Here is a 26,611-nt window from a genome sequence, read left to right on the forward strand (position 1 = left end):
TTTCCAAGAGGAAAAACAAACTGCAAACATCCGGGCCCAACACCAGATGGCGATCTACGCACAGTGTACAATCTGCAGCTCATATGCCTCGAACATTCTGTTTTGGCCCTGACTTCTGCCATCTTGTCTGATGTTGCCATCGAGATGCATACAGTTACTGATCCTTTGTTATTACCACCAGCGGTTGGTCTGTTTGAAGAGTCTGAGTATGCTTATCCTGCAGAGGTACAACTGCCTGTTTTACAATCGACGGCAGTTGACCAGTCACGTTTTTCATTTGACACAAACTCATTGACTTCCAATGCCCCCTCAAAAGTCTAAATTTTTGCAACTTGGTTTAAAAGACATTTTTTGGTTCCCCCTTGGACTAACATTTGGGTGACACTTGTCAGTGTTTTTTTGTTCATGTCCATTGGATTCGTAGTGGTATTTTTTCGTCTTGTGAACGGACATTACCTAAAGGAATGGGCTTCAATTAGACTAATTGATGGAACTTTGGCCCCCGACTCCTCATCACACATCATGAAGAGGGACCAGACTTTTGTGAATATTACTGCCTGGCCGGTGTTAGATGGGATTGCGTGGGATGCCGTTAAATTTCAAATTCATGGCCCAACTGAGGTCATTAATGTACAGAATGTATTTCGGGTTTCTATGGGTGATGTAGTTAAGCAAAACATCCGTTCTGATGATTGGGACGTTCATGCCATAGAAGCACTGTTTTCTGATTTAAAATATTATGCTGCATTTGATGCTGAGGATTTGTATTCAGATACTGCTAATTATGCTGAACAGTATTGTTTTCAACATTATGGAAATCATTTCCTGCATAAAGCAAATACATTTCGAAATTTTGTAAGTTTTACCCAATGGGAACATTGTCCAACACCACTTTTAGGTAGCTCACCTACATTGGTAGACAAATACACATATTTTACTGATTTCAGTGTTTCCAATCCAGCCTCCTTTTATTTTAAAGTGGCAGCTGAGCCTGCCTCTAAAGTTCGGCTGACACACACAAAATTATTATATTCTAAGTCCTTTATGGATGAGTTGTCAATCAAAGGTTATGATCTGTGGAAGGCTACTATTGATCTTAAATCGGTTTGGGGTTTCAAACCGTGGCAGGTACAAGGAACAGAAGCTTTGCATCGTGCCTGCCTTATACCAAATCACATGTTGTTTTTAAATTCGACAATCTTCCAAACCACCTGTCTTGGATTGGCTACTTCGAAAAAGATACATTTTCCCTCTTTTGCGGATCTGGGTGCTTATCCGAATTGGGATAACCAAACAGATCTATCACTTGATGCGTTGCAGTCATCTATCTCTAACACGTCCTTCAATATTTCTAAAATAAGTCCAGAAGGTTGGTTAATATGGCAGACGAGCTCCGATTCCTGTCAACATAGGTTTATGGGTCTGAGACCTGGGTATAGGCAAGTGCGCGTGGATCCTCGTTTTGAGTCCTCTCATTCAGTAACTACCTACTCGGTAGGTAAGTTATGCCAATCTTGGCTGCAACATTCCACCTTGGCATCTGTTAAACTTCATTTATCAAAATTACATGACAAAATAGATTTGAATGATTTTGTTAAGGGCCCTGTGGGTGGCAGGTCCAAAAGATGGGTGTATGCAATTTATAACGAGGTTTGGAAATTATCACAAATTGAGGCTACTTCCCACTTGAGAGCTATCAATCAAGCCAATATGGAAAAAGTACTAGCCGTTATAGATAATAGCATTAACACCCTTTCTTCCAGAATTTATTCATTAGACAACATTGTTTCTTCTATTGTTGATATTGTGCAAGATGATATGTCTGTGTTGTACCATGGTCAAAATCAGCTGCGTTCTGTCATGCAGTTTGCATGGACATTGCAAACGTTAAAGGCAGGGAAGGTCCCATGGGACTATATGAATACGTCATCTTTATTTCTTCCCTTTAATTTAACCGCAAAACAACAGTTTATGTCCATGAAAGATGCAACATACTCATTACTGCATATTGAAAAGTTAGAACCTTTACCTTTCTCTGTGGCCGAATTGAATTCAGCCGTGTGGCTTATACACGGGTTGATCGCCTTACCTTTTCCATTGTTTAAGTTCAGCTCATGCATGAAACATTATGCACTAGGCAGATATGAACAACTAGGTACAGTCTTTCTGCATGAGGTTTGGTCACTCCCCTTTACATACAGATGTACGAGAGATGGTAAAGAAGTATACTTGAAAGGCGAGGAATGCACTTCCACACCTGATCATTCAGTAGTTTGTAGGCACATTCAATTGCATGGTGCATGCAATGTACACGCTCCAAATTTGGCCTGCGTATTGAAAGGGATTCCGGTGCCAGTTATTACACCATCTTTCACGCTGCTTGCTAACGGTAGTTATTTGCTTTTAAATAATTAAGCTTGCTGCGGGATGCTAGTGGGAATTCCCTACATAGTGACTGTATCACAAAGAGTGGTTTGCTGTAAAAATGTCCTATTCCCTCCCCCACATGCGCGGCTGGATGTATCCAACTGGCCTTCCATTCCAACCTTGAAATCGCTGACTTCTTCCCGGGAAACATTTGTCCTTCACGTAGCAAATACGCGCACCGAGGTGCAGGCGCTTTTACTGACCTCCCACTTCATTTTGGGGCTCTGATTCAAACTATCTTTAATGCCTCGTCAACAAGTGGCTTGGCTCATTTTTTCAAAATTGTGGGCTCCGGCCTCGTGACCTCCTTCCAAACTATTTTTGGTGTGATCCCGGCCTTTTTTCATTCTATTTTTTCCAGCGTCTTCGGCGGTCTCCCGTTGATTCTGGCCCTCGTAGCAGGTGTGCTGTTGTTGGTCTTCTTACTGCGCAATGGCTGCACAATATGTGTCTCACGTCAGCCTGCCTCGACTGCTACATCTCCGTGACCGGATGCTTGAGTACTATGGTACATTACCGCTGGCAACTTTTAGAATAGCCTATGGATTGTCCTTCCGGTTTTCCTACTTTACATGCGTGCAACCTGTTTTTCATTGCCTAGACTGTCCCTTCCAATGGGCTCTGGATTTGTGCTTGTCAAACTTGGTGTCTCCCGCCCCGGATTATGATCGACTAATGAGTCCCTTAGTGGCTCATGAATTGGACTGTTCTGGTGTCAGGATTATGGCCTGTGGAGCGGCACATGGAGTACTAGGGAATTGGGACATCGGAACGGCTGCGTATGACTTTCTGGCAAACAGTTATCTTGAAGAACACGTCGGTTGCCCTCTGATGGTGCTAGAGACTCCGCTTGTCGAGGAACATGTATGTTCATTTCCATTATTAAACTGGATGGCAGAAACTTTTAGAGGACGCTCCAACGATTTCCTGTTGGAAGCTGTTGCTACTTACTGTGCATATACCTTGATGGATTAACATGGAGGTCGTCCAATTTTTGTTGCACAGATTTCAGTATTAAAGGCTCTCTGAGCCTTGTTTTCAATGATTCTGTTTGATTTTTCCCCAAAAATTTTTTAGGTTTTTCTTTTCGAACTTTCACTGCCCATTTAGTTTTCAAATACGTGCACTTAGTTCTGTTCTATCGTACTTGAACTCTGCGTTCCCTGATTGTATCCCTATTGGCTAGTGGTCCGATCAAAAGGGGGTGTAGTGAAGGCTGCCCTTTACATACATACATTGCTAAGTTAGCATAACCGCGTTAGATGTTAGAAAGCCATCTTGCCACTTTTGCTGCCTTTGCACACGACACTGCAGTTACATGTTATTATTTGAAAACTGCTTGCTCGCCTTTTTCCTTCGCATGAGAACTGTCTGTTGTTCACATCCCTAGCAGTGAGCAGCGACCTTGGTCTGCACATTGTGTAAAGAAACAGTCTGGGTCGCTAGACAGTGCATGTTTTGGAGTTCAGGTTGATCGGCCCACTATTTAGCCATAACATACACGCAGCTGCGAATACCTGAAAGGCGAGTGCTTTTAATATTGCAGGCTGCATGTTTAATTCACGTTCTGAAGAAGAGCTTTCCTGAGAGAAGACTTCATCTGATCCTGTGATGTGATTTCACTAAGCTGATCCTTACGGTATGGGGTTCCCCATTCAAGCCTAGAGACCTTTTATTAGTATAATAACTTTAGCTTATTAGTGAAGGGAAGGTGGCTGTAACCCACTGTCATTTATAACATGATTTCTCCCTTTATTTTCTATGGTATTGTAACAATGCTGATGGTTTTGATATTAATCATTTGTCTGCTTGTATTAGCCAAAGTACTGCATCTTAGGACACGAGGTTTATAAAATAAACTCTTTTTATTTTTACTGTGTCTGAGTTTACTCTTGTTGTGGACTGATATGAGAATAATAACGAACAGGTATTTCTGATTCCCACCATTCCTGAGAGTACCCTAAGTCGCTTGTTCTGGGTTGTCTATTCATTGGGACCTCCGTGATAATACGGATAACGAATGGGACACTGATGCTGGTCGGATAAGGGGTTCTGGGGTGAGTTTTTGGTACACCACAATTCACTGAGGTCCTGGTTTCCTGCGCATAGTTCTGTGTATGAGCAGAATCCCTGTAACAGTTTGTCCAGTGGCAGTTTTGACTGATCATGAAGTAGCACAGAGGGTTTATGTGCTTGCCGCATAGAACGTGTACTGTACAGATCATAGAACTGAGTGTGAACGAATATAAGTAGCGCTTTAAAAAAACGAAATGCATGTGAGAGAGGGGCTGTAGAGAGATGACGGGCACTTTTGGAGAGTGGTAGTGTGGGAATTTGTGCTGAAGGAGGTCCTTGTGGGGGTGCCTAAAAAGATTGTCACACCTGGCGCCACCAGCGCTAGAGTCGGCCCTGTGACTGGTGTTACCATCCTGTTTACAATAGACGACAATTCAGGCGAGCATATGGTGGGGTAGGGCTACTCAATATGGAACTGGAATAGGGCAGATCACCCACAGACACTGGAAGGGCATTCCTGCTGGGTGGAGGTTCAGTACCAATGAAAGAAGAAGGCTCATAGGTGGGATCAGCCAAAGTCAATGCAAGGAGAGGGCTCATGGGTGGGATTGTCAAAAGCCAATGAAAGGAGAGGACTTATAGGTGGGATCATCCAAAGCCAATAGAAGGGGAGGGCTAATGGGCAGGATTGCTCAATGACAATGGATGAAGAAGGCTCATGGGCGGGATCGCCAGGAGCCAACGGAAGTAGAGGGCTTCTTGGGGTGATTGCCCATTACCAATGGAAGGAGAGGGCTCATGAGTGTTATCACCCGAAGCAAATGGAAGGAGAGGGCTCATGAGTGTTATCACCCAAAGCAAATGGAAGGAGAGGGCTCATGAGTGTTATCACCCAAAGCAAATGGAAGGAGAGGGCTCATGGGTGGGATCACTCAAAGCAAATGTTATGTTATGTTATGCAAGTTTATAAAGCGCTCTGTTACCCGAGGGTGTCCTGGCGCTGCACACTGTTTCCCTGGAGGGAAAGTCCACCCTCCCGAAGGAGACCGAAAAATTAATCTGGGAACAACCAAGTCTTCAAATTTCGACGGAAAGTAGTGAGTTCTGTGGCAGACCTTAGGAAATATGGAAGTTTATTCCAGGCGGAGGTAGCTCTGACCACCAGGCTCTTGCCATCCCAGCTGGCCTTTTTAGCCCTTGGAACTGCTGCCAATTTGGCTTCCGATGACCGCAATGCTCTCCTGGGGGTGTACCAGTGGATCCGTTCTCTCAGATCCATGGGACCTGTTCCATGAAGAGCTCTGAAAACCATGCAAAGGGCCTTAAATTGGGCTCTTTTTTTGATTGGGAGCCAATTTCTTAATTGATACCGCTCTTGGCGTGCCAGTAAGCAGTCTTGCTGCCGCATTTTGAGCCATCTGAAGTCTATTAAGATGTTTATTGTTTATTGATAAATAAAGACTGTTGCAGTAGTCAAGATGGGATAAAACTAGAGTAGAGACTACCGTTCTAAAACTATCTTCCTCCAGAAGGGGTTTAATTTTTTTCAGAGTCTTAAGGATAAAAAAGCAAGTGGAAACCACTTTACTTTACTAACCTGATCAGAGGGTGTTATCCACCATCACACCCAAATTTTTTACAGATCGAGAGGGAGCAGGTGGGAGCCCCAACTCACTCGGCCACCAGGCTGGGGACCAGAGATTGGGGTTGTTACCAAAGCTTATCACCTCGGTTTTGCCCGAGTTCAATTTTAGGCAATTGGCTGTCATCCAACTAGAGATGGCGGCCATACAATTTTGACAGCTGGAGGCAAGTCCCTGTTCCTTCCCCTTCTGTACGGATAACACAATTTGGGTGTCATCCGCATAGGAGGTAATATGCAGGCCAAAAGACCGGATAAGGGCAGCCAGCGGTGTTACATAAATATTAAAAAGAGTCGGGCTAAGGGAGGAGCCCTGAGGGACTCCACATGGAAGGAGAAAAGGTTTAGATGTTTCCCCGTTCAGGTCCACCGTTTCAGTTCTGTCAGTCAGAAAAGATTTTAGTAGGTTCCAAGCAACTCCTTGGACCCCGACCTTCGACAGACGGTTCAATAACAGGTCATGATGAACCGTGTCGAAGGCCGCAGACAGATCTAGCATAATCAAAATGGCTGATCCGCCCAGGTCGACCGCTTCACATATTTCTTCCGTGGCTTTTATGAGGGCGGACTCCGTGCTATGCCCTGCCCGAAAACCATACTGAGAGTGATCCAGCAAGTCACTGGTATCCAGAAACCGGCTTAACTGCATGTTCATGGCCTTCTCCAGGATCTTGGCCGGCAAGGGAAGGCGTGAGATGGGCCGATAGTTGTTGGGGTCAGCTGGGTCTAAGTGGGTTTTTTTTTAGGAGAGGGAGTATGGAGGCAGTTTTCCAGGACAGCGGATAGTGCCCAGAGCTCAAAATCTGGTTAAGTATAGGGGTCAAGGAGTAAGAAATGATTGCGGGAGCCGTCTTCAGTATTGAGGCTGGACAGGGGTCCTTGGGAGACCCGGATCTACAACCCATTAGCAGGGTGCAGATCTCCGGAACGGTCAGAGGGGAGAAAGAATTGAAAATGGGAGCAGGTGGTGTTAAAATAGTCACAGGATTTCTAACACTCGCCGAACTTGTTTGGTTAATAAAAGCGGAGAAGACGGTATCCACTTTATTTAAGAAGAAAGTGGCAAGCGTGTTGCAAAATTCGATGTCACCAAGCCCAATGGGCTTAGAGGCGATCGTGAGCAGAGTTACTGTATTGAACAGTTCCTTAGCAGAAGTTTTGGCATTAGCAATTTTGGCTGATAAATAAGCCTTTTTTTCTTCCTCCAGAGTTTTCTTATAGGCTACCTTTATAAAGTCCTCTATCATTTAAGTTGTAGTCCTTTCTCCATTTGCGCTCCAATTTCTTACACTCAGATTTGAGTTCTTGAAGTTTTTGTGAGAACCAAGGGGCAGATGGAATTAGTCGTCTGGGGGAACACCATTTGACCGGGGCCAGTTTGTGGCAGGCCGCCCTGATCCAGTCCTCATACCTAGTTGTGGCTTCTTCAGTGTTAGAGGAAAGAGGAGGGGCTGAGTCAGTCAAGGTGGATTCAAAATTAACTGGGTTTAAATGTTTCCATGAACGAATGGCTATTTTACCTTTGGGTTTAGGGTTAGACACAGAGGTGGTGGAAGAGGAAATTCCAAAGATAATGGCCGCATGATCAGACCAGGGAATTGGTAGAATGTCTAAAATGGACAGAGTGGAAGAATTAGTGAAAATTCCATCTAAGGTATGACCCTTCAAGTGGGTGGGGCCAGCAACGAGCTGCGAAAGGTTACCCCCCTCCATAATTTCGAGCAACCTAACGGTGTCAGAATCGGAGGCATCTTCTAGGTGAAAATGTAAATCCCCAAGAATGGTGAAAGATTTAGTACAGCAAACCACTTCTAAAAAAGGGCCAAGTGCATCAAGGAAGCCACATTTAGGGCCAGGGGGTTGATATAGGAGCATTGCTCTCAAGGAGTCATGGGGGCCGAACCGAACCATGATGGATAGAGCCTCACATGAGCCATTAGAGGCTACCTCGAAAGTGGGAGTTAAACTATTGTGGTAGATGACGGCAAGACCTCCCCCTTTCCTAACGGGTCTGTCTAAGGTATGGCAGAGATAGTTATGGGGGGTAGCTTTAACTATATCCGGACCGGAGGCCATGTCAGTCCAGGCCTCCGTAATGAAGGCCAACTTGATGTTGTTAGTTTCTATAAACAGGCAGCATTCTGAACTGTGCTTCACCAAAGATCTGGAGTTGAGCAGTAGGCATTTAAAATCTTCAAGTTTGCTCCTAGGCATGGAAGGGATCGTGTGGTCAGAAAAAAGGGCCCTAATAGGAAGTGCCAGGAAATGAGGAAGAGAAATAAAGCAGTTGGCACAGGGTTTGAGCGAGTGCTCCGAAGCGATGTGAGGAAAAAGTTTCGGGCAGTCCATCTCGAATCTCCGAGGGTTTAACTCATGAAGCCTTGCACTAGAATATCTTAAGAGACCTGGTGAGCAAGGGGCAAGGAACCTGGCCCTGAGCCCGATCCGAGCGTGGACGGGCGCAGACGGGCTTGCCTTGTGCTGCGCGGTCGCGACTGCATCAGTTATGTAGCCGTCGAGCACTAGAGCGTTAACCTCCAATGGCTCCAGACCCCGCCTATCACTGCCGTAACTGAACGAGCCTCGTCAGCTGGCTTCCGCTTAGGCAGCTGTGCGCCAAAGATCAGGTAAGAGCTTAGTGCTAGTGTAATATCATGGGTTAAAATGATTTAAAAACAGCAAAATACAAGTTTAAACGATTTTAGCAGCAGGAACCAAGTGCAAATGCAAGGAGCAGTCCCACATTAAGGCTAGGATGAAGGAGTTTAACCAGCACCCGCGACCTCACCCGCTCAAGTCCTGGAGGGTATTGAACACAACCCTCCAGGCAAAACAGTGCTAGCGGTCGCGGCAGCGTCAGAATATGTAGCCTCCCAGCACTAGAGCATTAACCTCCAATGGCTCCAGACCCCGCCTACCACTGCCGTAACTGAACGAGCCTCGTCAGCTGGCTTCCGCTTAGGCAGCTGTGCGCCAAAGATCAGGTAAGAGCTTAGTGCTAGTGTAATATCATGGTTTAAAATGATTTAAAAACAGCAAAATACAAGTTAAAACGATTTTAGCAGCAGGAACCAAGTGCAAATGCAAGGAGCAGTCCCACATTAAGGCTAGGATGAAGGAGTTTAACCAGCACCCGCGACCTCACCCGCTCAAGTCCTTGAGGGTATTGAACACAACCCTCCAGGCAAAACAGAGCTAGCGGTCGCGGCAGCGTCAGAATATGTAGCCTCCCAGCACTAGAGCGTTAACCTCCAATGGCTCCAGACCCCGCCTACCACTGCCGTAACTGAACGAGCCTCGTCAGCTGGCTTCCGCTTAGGCAGCTGTGCGCCAAAGATCAGGTATGAGCTTAGTGCTAGTGTAATATCATGGGTTAAAATGATTTAAAAACAGCAAAATACAAGTTAAAACGATTTTAGCAGCAGGAACCAAGTGCAAATGCAAGGAGCAGTCCTACATTAAGGCTAGGATGAAGGAGTTTAACCAGCACCCGCGACCTCACCCGCTCAAGTCCTGGAGGGTATTGAACACAACCCTCCAGGCAAAACAGTGGTAGGAGAGGGCTCATTGGCAGGATTTCGAAATCCAATGGAAGGAGAGGGTTCATGGGCAGGGTCTCCAAAGCCAATGAAAGGAGAGGGCTTATGGGTGGGATCACCCAAAGCCAATAGAAGGGGAGGGCTAATGGGCAGGATTGCTCAATGACAATAGAAGGAGTGGGCTCATTGGCAGGATCTCCAAAGCCAATGGAAGGAGAGGGCTCATGGGCAGGATCTCCAAAGCCAATGAAAGGAGAGGGCTTATGGGTGGGATCACCCAAAACCAATAAAAGGAGAGGGGTCATGGGCAGGATCGGCAAAAGCCAATGGAAGGGCAGGGCTGCTGGGTCTGGGGTGGAGGAGGTCCATTGCCAATGGAAGGGCATCATTCCAGGCAGAGTTGGGATCACCCATTCAAGGGCAGGGTCCTGGGTGGAGGTTGGGCCACTCAACATAATGCAGGGCTGCTGGGTGTGAACAGGGCCATACACTAAAAGGGCAGTGCTTGTGGGTGAGGGTCACTGACTACAACTGAAAGGGCAGTACGTCTAGGTGAGGGTCACTGACTGCCACTGAAAAGGCAGTCCTTCTGAGTGAGGGTCACTGACTACCACTAAAAGAGCAGCACCTCTGGGTGAGGGTCACTGACTACCACTGAAAGAACAGTACTTCTAGGTGGGGGTCACTGACTACCACTGAAAGGGCAGTACTTCTGGGTCTGAGTCACTGACTACCACTGAGAGAGCAGTACTTCTTGGTGGGGGTCACTCACTACCACTGAAAGGGCAGTACTTCTGGGTGGGGGTCACTGACTACCACTGAAAGGGCAGTACTTCTGGGTGGGGGTCACTGACTACCACTGAAAGAGCAGTGCTTCTTGGTGGGGGTCACTCACTACCACTAAAAGAGCAGCACCTCTGGGTGAGGGTCACTGACTACCACTGAAAGAACAGTACTTCTAGGTGGGGGTCACTGACTACCACTGAAAGGGCAGTACTTCTGGGTCTGAGTCACTGACTACCACTGAGAGAGCAGTACTTCTTGGTGGGGGTCACTGACTACCACTGAAAGGGCAGTACTTCTGGGTGGGGGTCACTGACTACCACTGAAAGGGCAGTACTTCTGGGTGGGGGTCACTGACTACCACTGAAAGAGCAGTACTTCTTGGTGGGGGTCACTGACTACCACTGAAAGGGCAGTACTTCTGGGCGGGGGTCACTGACTACCACTGAAAGGGCAGTACTTCTGGGTGGGGGTCACTGACTACCACTGAAAGAGCAGTACTTCTTGGTGGGGGTCACTCACTACCACTGAAAGGGCAGTACTTCTGGGTGGGGGTCACTGACTACCACTGAAAGGGCAGTACTTCTGGGTGGGGGTCACTGACTACCACTGAAAGAGCAGTACTTCTGGGTGAGAGTCGGTATCTCTCACTACCACTGAAAGGGAGTACTTCTGGGTGAGGGACTCCCACTACAACTGAAAGGTCAGAACTTCTGGGTGAGAGTGGGGGTCTCTCACTACCCCTGCACTACCCCTGAAAGGTCAGTAATTCTGGGTGAGAGCGGGGGTCTTTCACTACCCCTGAAAGGTCAGTAATTCTGGGTGACAGTGGGGGTCTCTCACTACCCCTGAAAGGTCAGTAATTCTGGGTGAGAGTGGGGATCTCTCACTACCCCTGAAAGGTCAGTACTTCTGGGTGAGAGTGGGGGTCTTTCACTACCCCTGAAAGGTCAGTACTTCTGGGTGAGAGTGGGGTCTCTCAATACCCCTGAAAGGTCAGTACTTCTGGGTGAGAGTGGGGGTCTCTCACTACCCCGGAAAGGTCAGTACTTCTGGGTGAGAGTGGGGGTCTCTCACTACCCGGGAAAGGTCAGTACTTCTGGGTGAGAGTGGGGGTCTCTCACTACCCCTGAAAGGTCAGTAATTCTGGGTGAGAGTGGGGGTCACTCACTACCCCTGAAAGGTCAGTCATTCTAGGAGAGAGTGGGGATCTCTCACTACCCCTGAAAGGTCAGTACTTCTGGGTGAGAGTGGGGGTCTCTTACAACCCCTGAAAGGTCAGTAATTCTGGGTGACAGTGGGGGTCTCTCACTACCCCTGAAAGGTAATTAATTCTGGGTGACAGTGGGGGTCTCTCACTACCCCTGAAAGGTCATTAATTCTGGGTGAGAGTGGGGTTCTCTCACTATCCCTGAAAGGTCAGTACTTCTGGGTGAGAGTGGGGGTCTCTTACAACCCCTGAAAGGTCAGTACTTCTGGGTGAGAGTGGGGGTCTCTCACTACCCCTGAAAGGTCAGTAATTCTGGGTGAGAGTGGGGATCTCTCACTACCCCTGAAAGGTCAGTCATTCTGGGAGAGAGTGGGGGTCTCTCACTACCCCTGAAAGGTCAGTCATTCTGGGTGAGAGTGGGGGTCTCTCACTACCACTGAAAGGTCAGAGGTCCTGTCCCGGGCAGTGCTGTGAGTGGTTTGGGGATCAGGGTGGGGTGGTACTCACTGGTCCTCTTCACCGTGTCCGTCCAGAAGCGCTGGGCATTGAGTTTGCAGGCCCGCATCTTGGCCTCCATCCAGTGGCTGGTGTTGGGGTTCGTGTTTAAGATGGTGGTGACACTCACTATGGCCCTGTGCACTTCAGGGATGCACTGTGTGCAAGGCACGAAGACGCCCCCATCACTGTCGTAGTTCGCGAGGAGCTGCTTGTTGAGGATCAGCGCATTAAAAAAATCCATCTCCTCCAGACCTCCATCGGTGGCACAAATTCCAATCATCTGAAAAAGGAAACCAGCTGTGGGGAAAGAGGGCACAAGAATGTCAGCCATGGGTACAAGAGTATCAGCAGTTGGCAAAAGATGGTCAGCTGTGGGAACAAGAGTGTCAGCCAGTGGGCACCACAGTGTCAGCCAGTGGGCACAAGCGTGTCAGCGTGGGCACCAGAGTGTCAGCTGTGGGTACAAGAGTGTCAGCCAGTGGGCAGCATAGTGTCAGCCAGTGGGCACAAGAGTCTCATTTTTAGGCACAAGAGTGTCAGCCGTGGGCACAATGGTGTCAGCTGTGGGCTCAAGAGTGTCAGCCATGTCCACAATGGTGTCAGCTGTGGGCGCAAGAGTGTCAGCCGTGTCCACAACAGTGTCAGCCGTGGGCACAAGAGTATCAGCCAGTGGACACAAGTGTCAGCCATGAGCACAAGAGTAACATCCGGGGGCACAAAAGTGTAAACTGTGGGTCCAAGAGTGTGAGCCAGTGGGTACAAGAGTGTCAGCCAGTGGGTACAAGAGTGTCAGCTGTGGGCACAGGCGTCAACCAGTTGTCACAAGAGTATCAGCCATGGGCACGAGTGTGAGCCGTGGGCACAGGAGAACCAACCATTGGCACAAGAGTGTCACCCGTGGACACAAGAGTACCAGCCGTTGGCACAAGAGTGTCAGCCAGTGGGCACAAAAGTGTCAGTCATGGGTACAAGTGTGTCAGCTGTCGGTACAAGCGTGACAGATGTGCGCACAAGCGTGTCAGCCATGGGCACAAGAGTGTCAGCTGTGAGCACAAGAGTGACAGCGATGGGCACAACAGTGTCAGCCGTGGGCACAAGAGTATCAGCCAGTGAGCACAAGAGTGTAAGCCGTGGGCACAAGTGTATCAGCCACTGAGCGCAAAAGTGTCAGCCGTGGGCACAAGAGTATCAGCCGTTGGCACAAGAGTGTCAGCCAGTGGGCACAAGAGTGTCAGCTGTGGGCACAAGAGTGTCAGCCGTGGGCACAACAGTGTCAGCCAGTGGGCACAACAGTGTCAGCCAGTGGGCACAAAAGTGTCAGTCATAGGTACAAGTGTGTCAGCTGTGGGTACAAGCGTGACAGATGTGCGTACAAGCGTGTCAGCCGTGGGCACAAGAGTGTCAGCTGTGGGCACAAGAGTGTCAACTGTGGGTACAAGAGTGTCAGCCAGTGGACACAAGAGGGTCAGCCAGTGGGCACAAGAGTGTCAGCTTTGGGTACAAGAGTATCAGCCAGTGGACACAAGAGGGTCAGCCATGGGCATTAGAGTGTCAGTTGTGGGCACAAGCGTGCCAGCTGTGGGCACAACAGTACCAACTGTGGGCACAAGAGTGTCAGTTGTGGGCACAAGAGTGTCAGCTGTGGGCACAAGAGTGTCAGCTATGGGTACAAGAGTATCAGCCAGTGGACACAAGAGGGTCAGTCATGGGCATTAGAGTGTCAGTTGTGGGCACAAGCATGCCAGCTGTGGGCACAACAGTACCAGCTGTGGGCACAAGAGTGTCAGTTGTGGGCACAAGAGTGTCAGCCATGGGCATTAGAGTGTCAGTTGTAGGCACAAGCGTGCCAGCTGTGGGCACAACAGTACCAGCTGTGGGCACAACAGTACCAGCTGTGAGCACAAGAGTGTCAGTTGTGGGCACAAGAGTGTCAGCCATGGGCATTAGAGTGTCAGTTGTGGGCACAAGCATGCCAGCTGTGGGCACAACAGTACCAGCTGTGGGCACAACAGTACCAGCTGTGGGCACAAGAGTGTCCGTTGTGGGCACAAGAGTGTCAGCCATGGGCATTAGAGTGTCAGTTGTGGGCACAAGTGTGCCAGCTGTGGGCACAACAGTACCAGCTGTGGGCACAAGAGTGTCAGTTGTGGGCACAAGAGTGTCAGCTGTGGGCACAAGAGTGTCAGCTATGGGTACAAGAGTATCAGCCAGTGGACACAAGAGGGTCAGTCATGGGCATTATAGTGTCAGTGTTGGGCACAAGCATGCCAGCTGTGGGCACAACAGTACCAGCTGTGGGCACAAGAGTGTCAGTTGTGGGCACAAGAGTGTCAGCTTTGGGTACAAGAGTATCAGCCAGTGGACACAAGAGGGTCAGCCATGGGCATTAGAGTGCCAGTTGTGGGCACAAGTGTGCCTGCTGTGGGCACAACAGTACCAGCTGTGGGCACAAGAGTGTCAGTTGTGGGCACAAGAGTGTCAGTCAGTGGACAGAAGAGTGTCAGCTATGGGCACAACAGCACCAGCCATGGCCATAAGAATGACAGCTATGGGCACAACAGTGTCAACTGTGGGTAAAAGAGTGTCAGCCAGTGGACACAAGAGGGTCAGCCGTGGGCTCAAGAGTGTCCACTGTGGGTACAAGAGTGTCAGCCAATGGACAGGAGTGTCATCCGTTGGCACAAGTGTATCAGCCATGGGCAAAAGAGTGTCAGCCGTGGGCTCAAAAGTGTCAGCTGTGTGCACAAGAGTGTCAGCTGTGTGCCCAAAAGAAACAGAAACAAGCATTCAAATAAATAAACAAATACATTTTTATCTCATTCAAAAAGAAATATAAAAAATCAAAACGTTAATGTGATCCAAAGGTTGGAGATTTCCTCAGTTTAATTGAGATCACTCATAGCCTGTACTATATTTCGTTCAATGCCTTGCACGGCTCCCATGAATCAATCTGAGGACATCAACTTACTTTTTAGCCTCCAGTTTCCAATTCTTGCTTATTTACAGAATGTTTTAAAATGTTCAATTTTACATTTTGCTTCTTCATTTATATACACTATTTTAATATTATTTCATTTTCTAAGCAGTGGCAGACTCGCCGACCCCCATTGGTCCCCGGACCACAGGTTAAGAACCCCTGCACTAGAGGATGAAAGGAGGAGGGAAAGGAGGGAGAAAGGTGACAAGTGATGAAGAGGTAAGAATGAGGGACAGGACATGGAGAGGCAAGAGGGCATCTCACCAGAGAGCAGCGGAGAAAGACATGGAGGAGGGAAAGGAAAAACATGGGCGACGAAGGGAGAAAGGAAGTTACACGGCAGCGTGGAAAGAAGGAGGTGAGCACGGCTCGAGTCGGGGTACCAGGCGGGTGGACGGTGTCCCCCCACTTATTTTACCAGGAGCTCCATAACTGGAGCCACACATTCACTCTTTGGCCTCTCTGGGGCGAGATCGGAGCCCATTCAGAATGCTGCTCAAGCGCTGGCTTCTCTGATGCAATCGCATCTAAGGGGTGAGCGAGGGGAGGCAATGAGTCTGATGGTGCAAGCCACCTTTCATGACGTCACTTCCGGTCGTGTTGTCAGCGTCCCCCCACTTCTTTATTCAGGACTTGTGCCCTGGAGATGAGGCATCGATGAAGAAAGGGCAAGAGGGCAAGGAGACAGTAAAGAGAACACAACATGGAGGAGGGGGAGTTGGGGTAAGGCCTTGAGGCAGGAATTGGGATAAGGGGGAGGTGGTACTGAGGAAGTTAGGGGGCAAGGGATGTAGATAGCAGCAGGGAAGGACAAACTGGTGAGGGTTAGCAGTCGAGGCTTTCTCTTGGAGGATGGTGTGGGGTTTAACATCTAATGCAGGCAGAACAAGCAGGGCTTTCAGTGGCCCGGGTCCTTCCGGGTCTCAGACCCGGTAGGAATTAAAAAGGAACATTGAAACGGGTCCCTTCCGGTCCCTGTATTCATGTCCTTAATTGTACAGGCAAAAACACTGATCGATTTCTCAAAAATGAGTGTGAAAAACCAGTCGTGCCTGTGTATAATTCACATTCTTTACTTAATTTTGCATCCCCTGAGAGTGTTAGACTTTCTTAGGATGCTGTGCATGGCCGGCTTTAGCGCTGGTGGCGCCCGGTGCGACAATCACTTTTGACGCCCCACATCCCATGACCACCTCCTCAAATTATCTTCCTACCACCGGCATAGGTGCCCTTCATCTCTCCTATCATAAGAGATTACTAAACACAGCGTCCCCCTGAAGTCACAGCACCCCCCTCCACAGGTCGGCGCCCAGTGCGGCTGCACCAGTCGCACTGCCATAAAGCCGGCCCTGATGCTGTGTTTCTGTTTTTTTTGTGTAGCACATTGCGCTTGTAATGTAAGTGCATACATTAAACGAAGCCGAAGCCAGGTGTTTACATGTTTAAGCCACGCCTTTAATGATATAGGCCACGTCCTACTTTTTTCCCTCCACTTAAAGCCCTGAGTACAAGGATCACTACAAATAAATATAATGTCCAAGCTGTGATATCCTTTTATAAAAAGATCTGATTGATTATCAGTGAAGTTGTTGGGGGGCGGGGGGGCATTTAATAGGTTATAGGACATCAACAATTGTGCTGTAAGGAGTATCCTAGACACTCTTGAGACTTATGTGTACGTGTAATAAGGAGTGCACAAGCAGGGCTGATGCCAATCTATGATGGCTGCTTCATGACTGCTCCTGCCAGCACAGTTCAGTGCCTGTTTCATTCCTCATCAGCTCTGTCCAGCTTGACCACAGGGTAGCTGCAGATGGGGACCGAGCTGCCTGACCTGTCCAGGTGGGTGGCCATTGGTGGGTCATCTGGGGTCACCGGCTGCTGGGGGAGTAAGTAAGTAAGATTATTGTCAAACACGCAATGCCGTGGCGTCTTAGCGCGAGCGTTCTCTAAGTAATGTTCAGTTAACTAGTGGTTATGAATAGAAAAAAGCCATGTTTTAAGCATTTTCCTGAAGGATGCTCTGTTAGACTAATATCTGAGGGCAAGGGGCATGGTGTTCCAAAGCTTACATGCTAAGAAGGAAAAGCTTCTCCCACCCTATATGACTCTTTTTTATTTTAGGAACTACCAACAGTTTGGCGGTGCTTGGTCTAAGTTTGCGAGAGGGTACATGCCAAGAAAAGATTTTCGGGAAATAAGAGGGGCTTTCGCCATACAATGCCGTATGGGCCAAGCAAACGGCCTTCAGTTTCACTCACCCACTAAATGGCAGCCAGTGTAAATCGCGAATACCTTTACAGATGAAATTATATCTAGGTATTTTAAGCAACAGATGGCACTCTGAAGTGATTAGATCTTCAGTTGTAATAGTTTCTGGATCCCCAAATAGAGTGCGTTGCAATAGTCCATCCTGGATAGAACTAAGGCTATAACGACCATTCCTTAGCACTCTAAGGAGATGGAAGCAAGAGGGCGTGACCTGGTTTACTTGATTAGAGAAGCCAAGCTGTCCATCAAACATCACTTCCAGGTGTTTGACTTCTTGAACCGGACAAGGAAGAGGTCCGATGTTAGCGGGCCACCAAGATGTATTCCAGAACGAGGTACCAGAGCCGAATTGAATAACCTCTGCCTTTTCAGAATTTAACTTTAGGCATCCCTAGGATAATATTCGCCAGTTTCTAAAGTTGCTGGCTACTTCGTCAACAACTGATGAAATAGAGACCACTATTTGTGTGTCGTCTGCATAGGACACAGCAACAAAGTCATAGGACCCAATAGATTTGGCCAGAGGGGGGACATAGATGTTGAATAGTGTGGGGGACAATGACGAACCCTGAGGCACCACACATGGTAAGGAAAAATGATTCGAGGCAAAATCTCCAAAAGCCACACTTTGTTCTCTATAGAGGGCAACGAGCTGTGGATGGTGGGGGTTACGCCTCCCATCCTGATACTCTCTAGATAGTTGAAAAGCAGAGAATGGTTCACGTGTCAAACGCAGCAGACAGATCGATAAGAATCAGCACGGCCTTACCTCCAGAGTCCACCTGCCTACGGATCTCTTCAGTGGCAACTACCAATGCAGATTCTGAGCAGTGTTGTGGCCTGAATCCAAGCTGAGAGGAGTCTGAAATATTATGGGCATCCAAGAATGCCATAAGGTCCTCATTAAGGGCCTTCTCCAGTATTTTAGCGGGTAACGGTACTCTAGATATTGGAGAACAGCTTTTAGAATCCTCTGGGTCCAGAGAAAGTCTTTCCAATAACTGCCAAATAGACACCTCTTCCTTCTGCTGGAAATTGATCTACAGACAGTACCTTATTGAGAAGTACCGTAAGATGCCTAGAGACTGTTTTAGAAACCATGGGCCACGTGCATCAAAGTAAGGAAATGCGATTTCTAAATTGTGATTTTTAAGGAATCGCAGTTTAGGAATCGCAATTCCTTATGCATGTAGGAATCGCACAAAAAAAAAATCAGATTCCTACACATTCCTTAATTTCAACTTGCAAATTGCAATTAAGGTAGGCCCATAGGAATGAATGGGAATTGCATGTGCAATTTGCGAGTACTAAATAGGTACTCACAAATTGCGCATTGCAATTTCAAGGGTGCAAGGGGGCCAAAAGGCCACCCTGATGCATCCCCAAAAACATGTAAGTATGCACATGTGGTGCACACACATGCTCCAAGGGCATGTGTGTGTGTAACAAGGAACTTTCAAAAATGCATTTAGTGCATTTTTCAAAGTTTTCGCAAATTACCATCAACTTTAAATTGATGGTAGTTTGCGATCCCTAATTGTAAAATCGCAATTAATAATTGCATCATGCATTGCATTTAGGGAATCACAATTTGCGATTCCCTAAATGCATTCGCAATGTAAGTATTTGCAAATTTTGCGATTACTTAAATTGTGAATTAGCATTTGGGATGATGCATCCCAAATGCAAAGATACCGGTGGCAAAGGGGCAGATTCTGCGAATCTGCCCCTTTGCGACCGGTATTTCGAATGATGCATGTGCCCCCATATGTAGTACACATGGTGGGCAGGAGTCCAATGGTGAGCCTGGTTTAGTTGTCTCAAGAAATCTGATAGTTCTATTCTCAGTTAGAGGCTAGAAGCAGTCCAGCATAATTTGACCGGGTCCAAGATCCCTCCGTGCTTTCTGTGATGGTGGGGGGGGGGGGGGGGGGAATATTGTTCAGGCGGTCAGTCTTACAATTCAAGGAGAATTCTTCATAGACACTATGGATGTGGGCGTCTGGGGGTGCAGCGGAAGGCTGTAAATAGTGAATGGTGGAACATGCACTTGGGCATTCAGGTGGCCACCAACAGGGAAGTGAGTTCTCACCAGGAATGACGGTAGAGGGTCAGTCGAGCCTTACACAGGTGTCAATGTCACATCATGAAAAAGTGCACGGCAAGTAAGGGCACAGCCACATGGAGCTCACACTGACATCAACACTTGAAGAACAGCATCACTTTTATGCAAAGTGCAGGCACAAGGGCAACATGCATACATCAACGTCACTTGAACAATCAGGTAGTGGCATAAGGTGCAGACACAAGGGCAACGTGCGGACGTCAACGTCACTTGAACAGGCACACGGTGACGCAGGGTGCAGGCATATGGGCGCCAGCAGAGCATGTCTATGTCCTCAGTTAGAGGCAGCAGAGGGCAGCACAGGGCAGCAGTTGCAGCCAGTGGCTTCTCAGACCTCCTCACAGGGTCTGAACACAACACTATACCTGCATGCCGCAGGTCCTCTGCATGCAGGGCAACCCTCCTCGCCCCAAACTGCGGCAGCAACCAAGCCTTTCCCTCAGTCCTGAGGGCCCTTTGCCTCAGAGGACACAGCCAGGAGTTCTGCCTCTGGCCCTTTCTTCCCTCTCTGTACAAAGGTGTGCACTGAACACTAATGGGTTATTTACAGTCCTGGGACACTTGGGCGAATGAAACCATGCAATCAAATTCAAGGTCAGTCCCAAATGTTTGGGGGACAAATCAGGATGAAGTGCATTTCCATTTCAGTGTGCCATTTGTCCATGGCAACCAGTTACGTGTGAGCCTGCCACTCTTGCTTTGGGTCCAGCCCTCGGCAGCTCAGACACAAGCAGCAGTCCATCGTCCCTACAAAAGGTGTGCACCCTGGCCCTGCCTCGGGCCATGTCTTTTTTCAGATGCTGCTCTAACCGGGTCATGTGCTGACCTGCTGGTTCGGTTCCGGATTCAGAGCAGAACAAGCATTGGCAAACCCAATACGTCTCCCCTACGAGACCCATTGGCTTCAACAATATTTTGTAGCCAGGCATTACAGCAGCACCGGTGCTTTGCAGTGTGGCTACACCTAATTTTAGAGCTATGATGCAGCCAGGGCTAATGCGCTTTTTAGCCAGTAGTGCTGGGTGCATCATAGTCCTTTTTAGGTCTCGCCTGCGAACGCAGCGCGAAGCGCTGCTGTCCGCCAGCGAAATCTATTGGTGCTGACTTGCCTCGGAAGTGGGACAGGAGATGGGCACGCGCAAGGCTTTTTGGGGACTTGAGCCGGTGTACGCGCAAGTGAACATGCACGTGCACACACGCGATGTGCACATCTCCTGTCCCGCTTCCGACGACATGCCAGCCCCGTTGGAGCAGCCCGCTGGAAGATGGGGCCGTTCAGAATTGCAAAGGTACACTTTCGCCAATAATAGCCCACACGGAGCCCCCCCCCCCCAGCCCTTCTTCACTCACCGGGTTGCTCTTCTGGGGGGGGGCTCCTCCTCGCGGCTGCAGCACTTCTGTTGCGGGGCTTCCCTGCACTCCTGGGAGCCCCGGGCTGCTGTGGTCATCCTCGGCCGCCGCAATCTTCACCCGGGCCCCCTCCTGGGACCCGGGGCTTCTCTTCACTCCGACAGGCCCCGCCCACGTCCCGGGCAAGGGCGCCTGACTTCCGGCTTGAAGAGTAGTTGCTTTTGTTATAGTACTATGGACACACGTCATAACTAACGTTGGCATGGCGTTCTAACTTCTTCATTATGAATTGTTACTTAATGGTTTCTTTTTTCTCTTTGTTAACTTATTTTGTCTTATATTGTGCTGGTGACCGTTTGCTTTTATAAAGGGGCATCGCATTGAGGCTTAATGTTCTTATAGTTCGTTTGTACATCTTATCAAGGGGGCGTGGAGCAGTGACTAATGGGTGGGGGTTAACAGGGAATGGTAGTGTCCCATCGGGGACTCTGGAGTGCTGGTTGGATTGTTACTGTAGTTTAGAACTTAATTAATCCATCCATCATGGTAAAACGAAAGCCAGCTGATGATGCTCAAATACTTAATAAACCGAAGGAATGCGCCAGAAAAACAAGGCATGTGTGCATCCTAAGCCAAATAGATGATCTGATAGTGGAGGTTGAGATTATATTAAACCCCCCTGCATCTACTTTAACTTGAGACCCAAGAACAGAAGAAACAAGCATTTGCAATGCAGTAGGTCTCGCATTTGCGAGAGTTTAAGCTATTGGCATTGTAAATGACAATGCCTTTTATTTATGGTTTGAAAACCAACACGTAAATAAAAGGCATTGCCATTTACAATGCCAATTGTTCAGACTCACAACTTTGAGTCCTATTGCATTGCAAATGCTTGTTTTATTACTATTATTATTTTTAACAATGCTGTACAGCAGCCATACTGTGCTATAATTACAATGGGTACACGTTTAATCTGTGTGTTGCTCTCTTGTATGTTTAAGCGTAGTTCTTTGCAACTGTTACTTGGACTATTCTGGCATGTTGCTGAATGGTCGGTAGCCAGAGGATCGGCTAGCCTAACACTGGTTGTACTGTGCTGCTTCAAATAAAGTCTTTCATTCCTTTTACTGTGGATTTTCAATTCAACAAACTGCTATATAGCATGTCTACAGATCATTGCCAAAGCACAGCATGAACCAAAGTCAAAGGCGAAGCCAATATTCTCAAAGGCGAGACCAGCTGGCTTTACCAATGCTTGTTAAGTCTCAGCACAATATCCCTATGATTCTGAGCACATCAGTTAATCTCCCCATGTGCGAAAAAGAAAAAAAAATATGACAGACAAAAAAATCCTATCACATACAGAAAGCAAATGCCTACATGTCCATGTCTTCCTGAAAATACATTTTTTTGCAGAGTTTTATATAGTGCGAACTTGACCCGAATCCAATCGGGTATCAGAGTGCTTTACATAGCACCAGTTACGTTACATGAGGGCACACATTCATTTTTTGTTAGGCATAGGGAGATTAAGTGATTTGCCCAGAATCACAGGATGTTCAGCGTCATTACCAAGACTCAAACCCAGTTCCCCAGATTCGAGGTCGAGCGCCATAGCCGTTAGGCCAACTCCTCTCCCCTCTCTCCTGGTAAGCAGATACCATTTGTTGTTACAATAAAAGCAGATAACACCAGTTGTCACAATAAATCTCCATTCCAAAGAAGAAACTGGCATTCCTGTGGCATAGTAAACATAGCTACAATGGCAGAGGTTCAACAAGAAGCACAGGGAAGAGAAAAAATAAAAGTACAGTAGTGTCTCAATCACAGCAATCAAGCTGAAGGAATCGGTACTTGGTCCGTGCTCCAACTGAAAGAAGAGGACATGAAGCCAGCATACGGTGGCCAATTAGAAGGCAGCAAATTAGAGTGGGAAAAATGCCAATGAATGTTAAGCAATGGGTGGCTGCAAGCCTCTTGCTGTATACATGTCGGTATCTCAAGCAAGCGAGAGCGCAGGCAGCACATTCACATGCGCTGTTGCAAGCGAGGCCTAAAAAGGCCCTTTCTTCTTCCCTAATTTACTGTGTGTGTATCCAAAGTTGAACAGATGCACATGACTTTGCGATGAATTGTAGGACCTTCCGGCCTTGGGTGGTGATGGACGCTGCTTGTGACTGCTTCACATGTGACGGAGCGTATCTTGACAATGGTGCAAGCCTGAGACAGCAGCTAATATAGGTCTTTTAGGCTGTGCATCACCTAGTTTAATTTTTTAAGTGCCTTCATCAAACGCGCAGAAGTATAAAGAACGTTCTTCATGGATGTTAAAGTCTAGTTTTGAATTCCTATAGGGAGGCCATTGCTGTCATCAATGATGGATGCCAAGGAAGTTTGCAATCGGAAGAGTCGAATGGGGAATTTGTTTGCTTCGATGATACGGACACTGCTTTGGACTTGGACAATGAGGGTGGGTTCAGATAGCCCCTTGCCATCCTGGTTTGTGGTGACTCACTTCAGCACTGTTTGGTGATTCTCAGATGTGCTAAGAGGCTGTTGATGAGGGCTTCATGTTGGACAACATCAAAAGCTGATGGGAGGCGGAAGCAGGACAAGAAAGGGGTCACCTTGACCTTCGATGTGGAGCGGCGTGTGGTCTGCACCGTGGACCTCTGCCGATCTTGTGTGCGGACCTGTGGCGTTCTTTGTGCCACCGCCAGGTGTGACCATGGACCAGTGGCGCTCTCTGTTACGCCCCCAGATGTGACCATGGACCAGTGGCGCTCTCTGTTACGCCACCAGGTGTGACCATGGACCAGTGGCATTCTCTGTGCCGCCGCCAGGTGTGTCTATGAACCTGTGGCGCACTCTGTGCTGCCGCCAGATGTGAGCATGGACCTGTGGCACTCTCTGTGCCGCTGCCAGGTGTGACCGTGGACCTGTGGCGCTGTCTGTGCCACTGCCAGGTGTGAACGTTGACCTGTGGCGCTCTCTGTGCCACTGCCAGGTGTGACTGTGGACATGTGGCGCTCTCTGTGCCGCCGCCAGATGTGAGCATGGACCTGTGGCACTCTCGGAGCCGCCGCCAGGAGTGACCATGGACCTGTGGCGCTCTCTGTGCTCCTTCCACATGTTAGGCGCTACTGTCAGCCATGTATGTGTGGTGGTGTCCAGATGATCTGTTAGTTGAAGGGTTCTGCCTTTTCCAATCGAGTAGAGGTGATGCTTCGATAGTCATCCGTATTAACAGGGTGACCTTTTTAGGATTGGAACAATTTGGCCCGTCTTGGAGGAGTCTGCGAGGATTGCTCATGTAAGGAAGGATTGTTAAGTTAATGAGGTGGGGATTTTAGGAAAAATAAATGGAGAAAGAGGCATTGCAAAGGTAGCATTCAGATCGCAGAGACTGGTAAACGCTTCGAAGGCTGTGCACTGTGGAGTTTGGTATTGGCCGATTCAAGGTCCTTTCTAGTCTTGTTGATATTTTCTTTAAATAGGCTGATGATGGTGTAGCATTTGTCCTTTAAATCCTGTGGTGATGGAGACAACATGGGCTTTGTGCAATATTTCAGGACTTTGCTTCAGGGAGAGACACCTCTCTGATGGTGATGGTGTAAATAAGTGATCTTAGCTTTTGAGACTAGCTTTTCTTGACCTCAGGATTTTAGTCTGGTCAGTGAACCTGGCATTCCGTCCTGTGCCCTTCTTATCTTCTTTCTGGAGTGTGTTTTCTGTTGGGTGGTGTGGGTCTCCTGGGGAAGGAGTGTGGGAGGGTATGTTGCTTCTCTGGTACAATGTTTGACATGGTGTGGATGTTGTCTACATTGACCATTGTTGTGTTGTTAGGAGGGGGTCGCGGTACTAGTGCACATTAGCTGTTGTTGGGAGGCGGTGAGGACACTCGGACCTTGCTCGGGTATACTGAGTGGGGTGTTCTGGAATCAGTGGTGTTGCAGCTTGCTTAGACCCGGGTGTCCTGCATAGGTGTTTGTGTGGTTTCGGTGAAGAATGCAATGTCACAGTTTTTTGTCTTACTCAGTTGGATTGGTGGTGGCAGTGGTTGAGCTGTATATAGATGATGAAAAGGATGAAGGTGTTTGCCAGGTTTTGTGTCAGTTTTTGGGTGTTGTGGCTGACGTTTAGGGTGTCTTCAAAAACAAGGAGGGGTTTATCATTTTTTTTGTCGTGGGGTTGCCTAACAGGTGAAAGTTGCCATGGTACCAGTGGCGTAACGAAAGTTGAGGGGGCCCCCTGCAATGTATATGGAGGGGCCCCCACTCCAGATTTAATCCGGAGCTCTCAGGCCTCAGTACTGGGCAGAGGGGGCCCCCTGCAGCTCGGGGCCCCCCGCACCGCGGGGGCTGCGGGAGCCTATGTTACGCCCCTGCATGGTACATGGAATATAAGGATGCGCTGGTTGTGAGTTTGGTGTATCCAATGAAAGTATTGCTGTTTCCAGGTAGTCTGCAGATGGGGCTGAAATTGATGGCTTGTGGTGTGGCAGTGGGAAAGTGGCAAGTGCACTAGAGAGATGTTTGGTGGCTCTCATCAGTCCAGGTTGTGTGTGCTCACAATATTGGCAAGGTAGGCTGCATGTAAGAGAGCTTAGTCCACGTTCATTACCATGAGCTACAGTGTCTGGCTGCTGGGAGCATGTCTATGGGGGATAGGCACATGCATACACACCGTGAGGTTTCTTGGCGCTAAAAGAGGAGGTGAGAGGAAGAGCAGCTTGTACGTCTCGGGAACTGAAGAGGGCACCACAAAACTGCCAAAATTCTGAGAGCATAAGGGTGCAACTGTGAGGACACAGGAACAGTGTCAGAAAATGAAGGACTGGACAATGCAGGCTTCTGTGAATAAGGCACGGGGATGGACTCTGACATCGACAGGAAGCCCGGTGTTTCGTAGAGACTTTGGGACCCAAGCGGAGGCAAGTACAGCGTTTATTTCATGAAGTACAAAGTAATAAAGTAGGCGCCGACATGCAGCCTGTCCTTATGCATCGAACACCCAACAAAGACTGAGCAACCATTGCGGAATGGCAGCGCGGACCATGAAGCAGTAATTAACAAGCATTTGCAATGCAATAGGTCTCGCATTTGCGAGAGTTTAAGCTATTGGCATTGTAAATGACAATACCTTTTATTTACGTTTTAAAAACTAACATAAATAAAAGGCATTGTCATTTAACAATGTCAATAGCTCAAAGTCACGCAAATGCGGGACCTATTGCATTGCAACTGCTTTTTTTTTTTTTGATCCAACGAGAGACGACCAATTCCTGTTAACGCAGAGACTCATAACTCTTGGGAAAACATGGTACTATCTAATTTTCTTTAAAACCTATGAATAACAGAAGATCTATAACATATGGTATTCTTGCTCTGGTTTGCATCGTGATGTACGTGCAGCCCACGCATTCGCGATATATATCACATTGTTGCTTTTTTTTGCAAAGCAACCATTCTTAACCACGTTTCAATTGGAACAAGACTTGGTAATGGCACAAAATACATAAGTGGGTAGTCGGCGGCGGGTCATCTAACGTCACTTTATACGCTTATGGGAAACGCGAAAACGGGCGAAAAACTGGGAGTGTCACAAATGGAAAGGGCGTTGTACTTTTTGACAATATAGTTTAGCCCTGTACATGGCTACGTCTTAAGTGGTAACCAGTGAGTATCAGACTTTAGTACGCGAATGTTTATTAAAACATAAGTTGCAGTTTGGTATCCCAAAAAAGTATTCATTAACAGGAAGGTGGTCAGTC

At 48.0% G+C, this 26,611-nt stretch overlaps 1 protein-coding gene across 2 annotated transcripts in view; it reads right to left on the reverse strand.

Annotated features, from left to right (window-relative positions):
• LOC146869813 (class II histocompatibility antigen, M beta 1 chain-like) overlaps positions 1–26,611 on the reverse strand; it is a 146,549-nt gene that overhangs the window by 62,944 nt on the left and 56,994 nt on the right. For both annotated transcript variants that reach the window (XM_085618700.1, XM_085618776.1), the window contains exon 2: positions 12,125–12,412. In XM_085618700.1, the coding sequence (XP_085474826.1) occupies positions 12,125–12,412 (288 nt within the window). The remainder of the gene's footprint in view (positions 1–12,124; positions 12,413–26,611) is intronic.

The sequence above is a fragment of the Triturus cristatus genome, chromosome 1_1 (genome assembly GCF_964204655.1).
Source record: "Triturus cristatus chromosome 1_1, aTriCri1.1, whole genome shotgun sequence".
Classification (NCBI taxonomy): domain Eukaryota; kingdom Metazoa; phylum Chordata; class Amphibia; order Caudata; family Salamandridae; genus Triturus; species Triturus cristatus.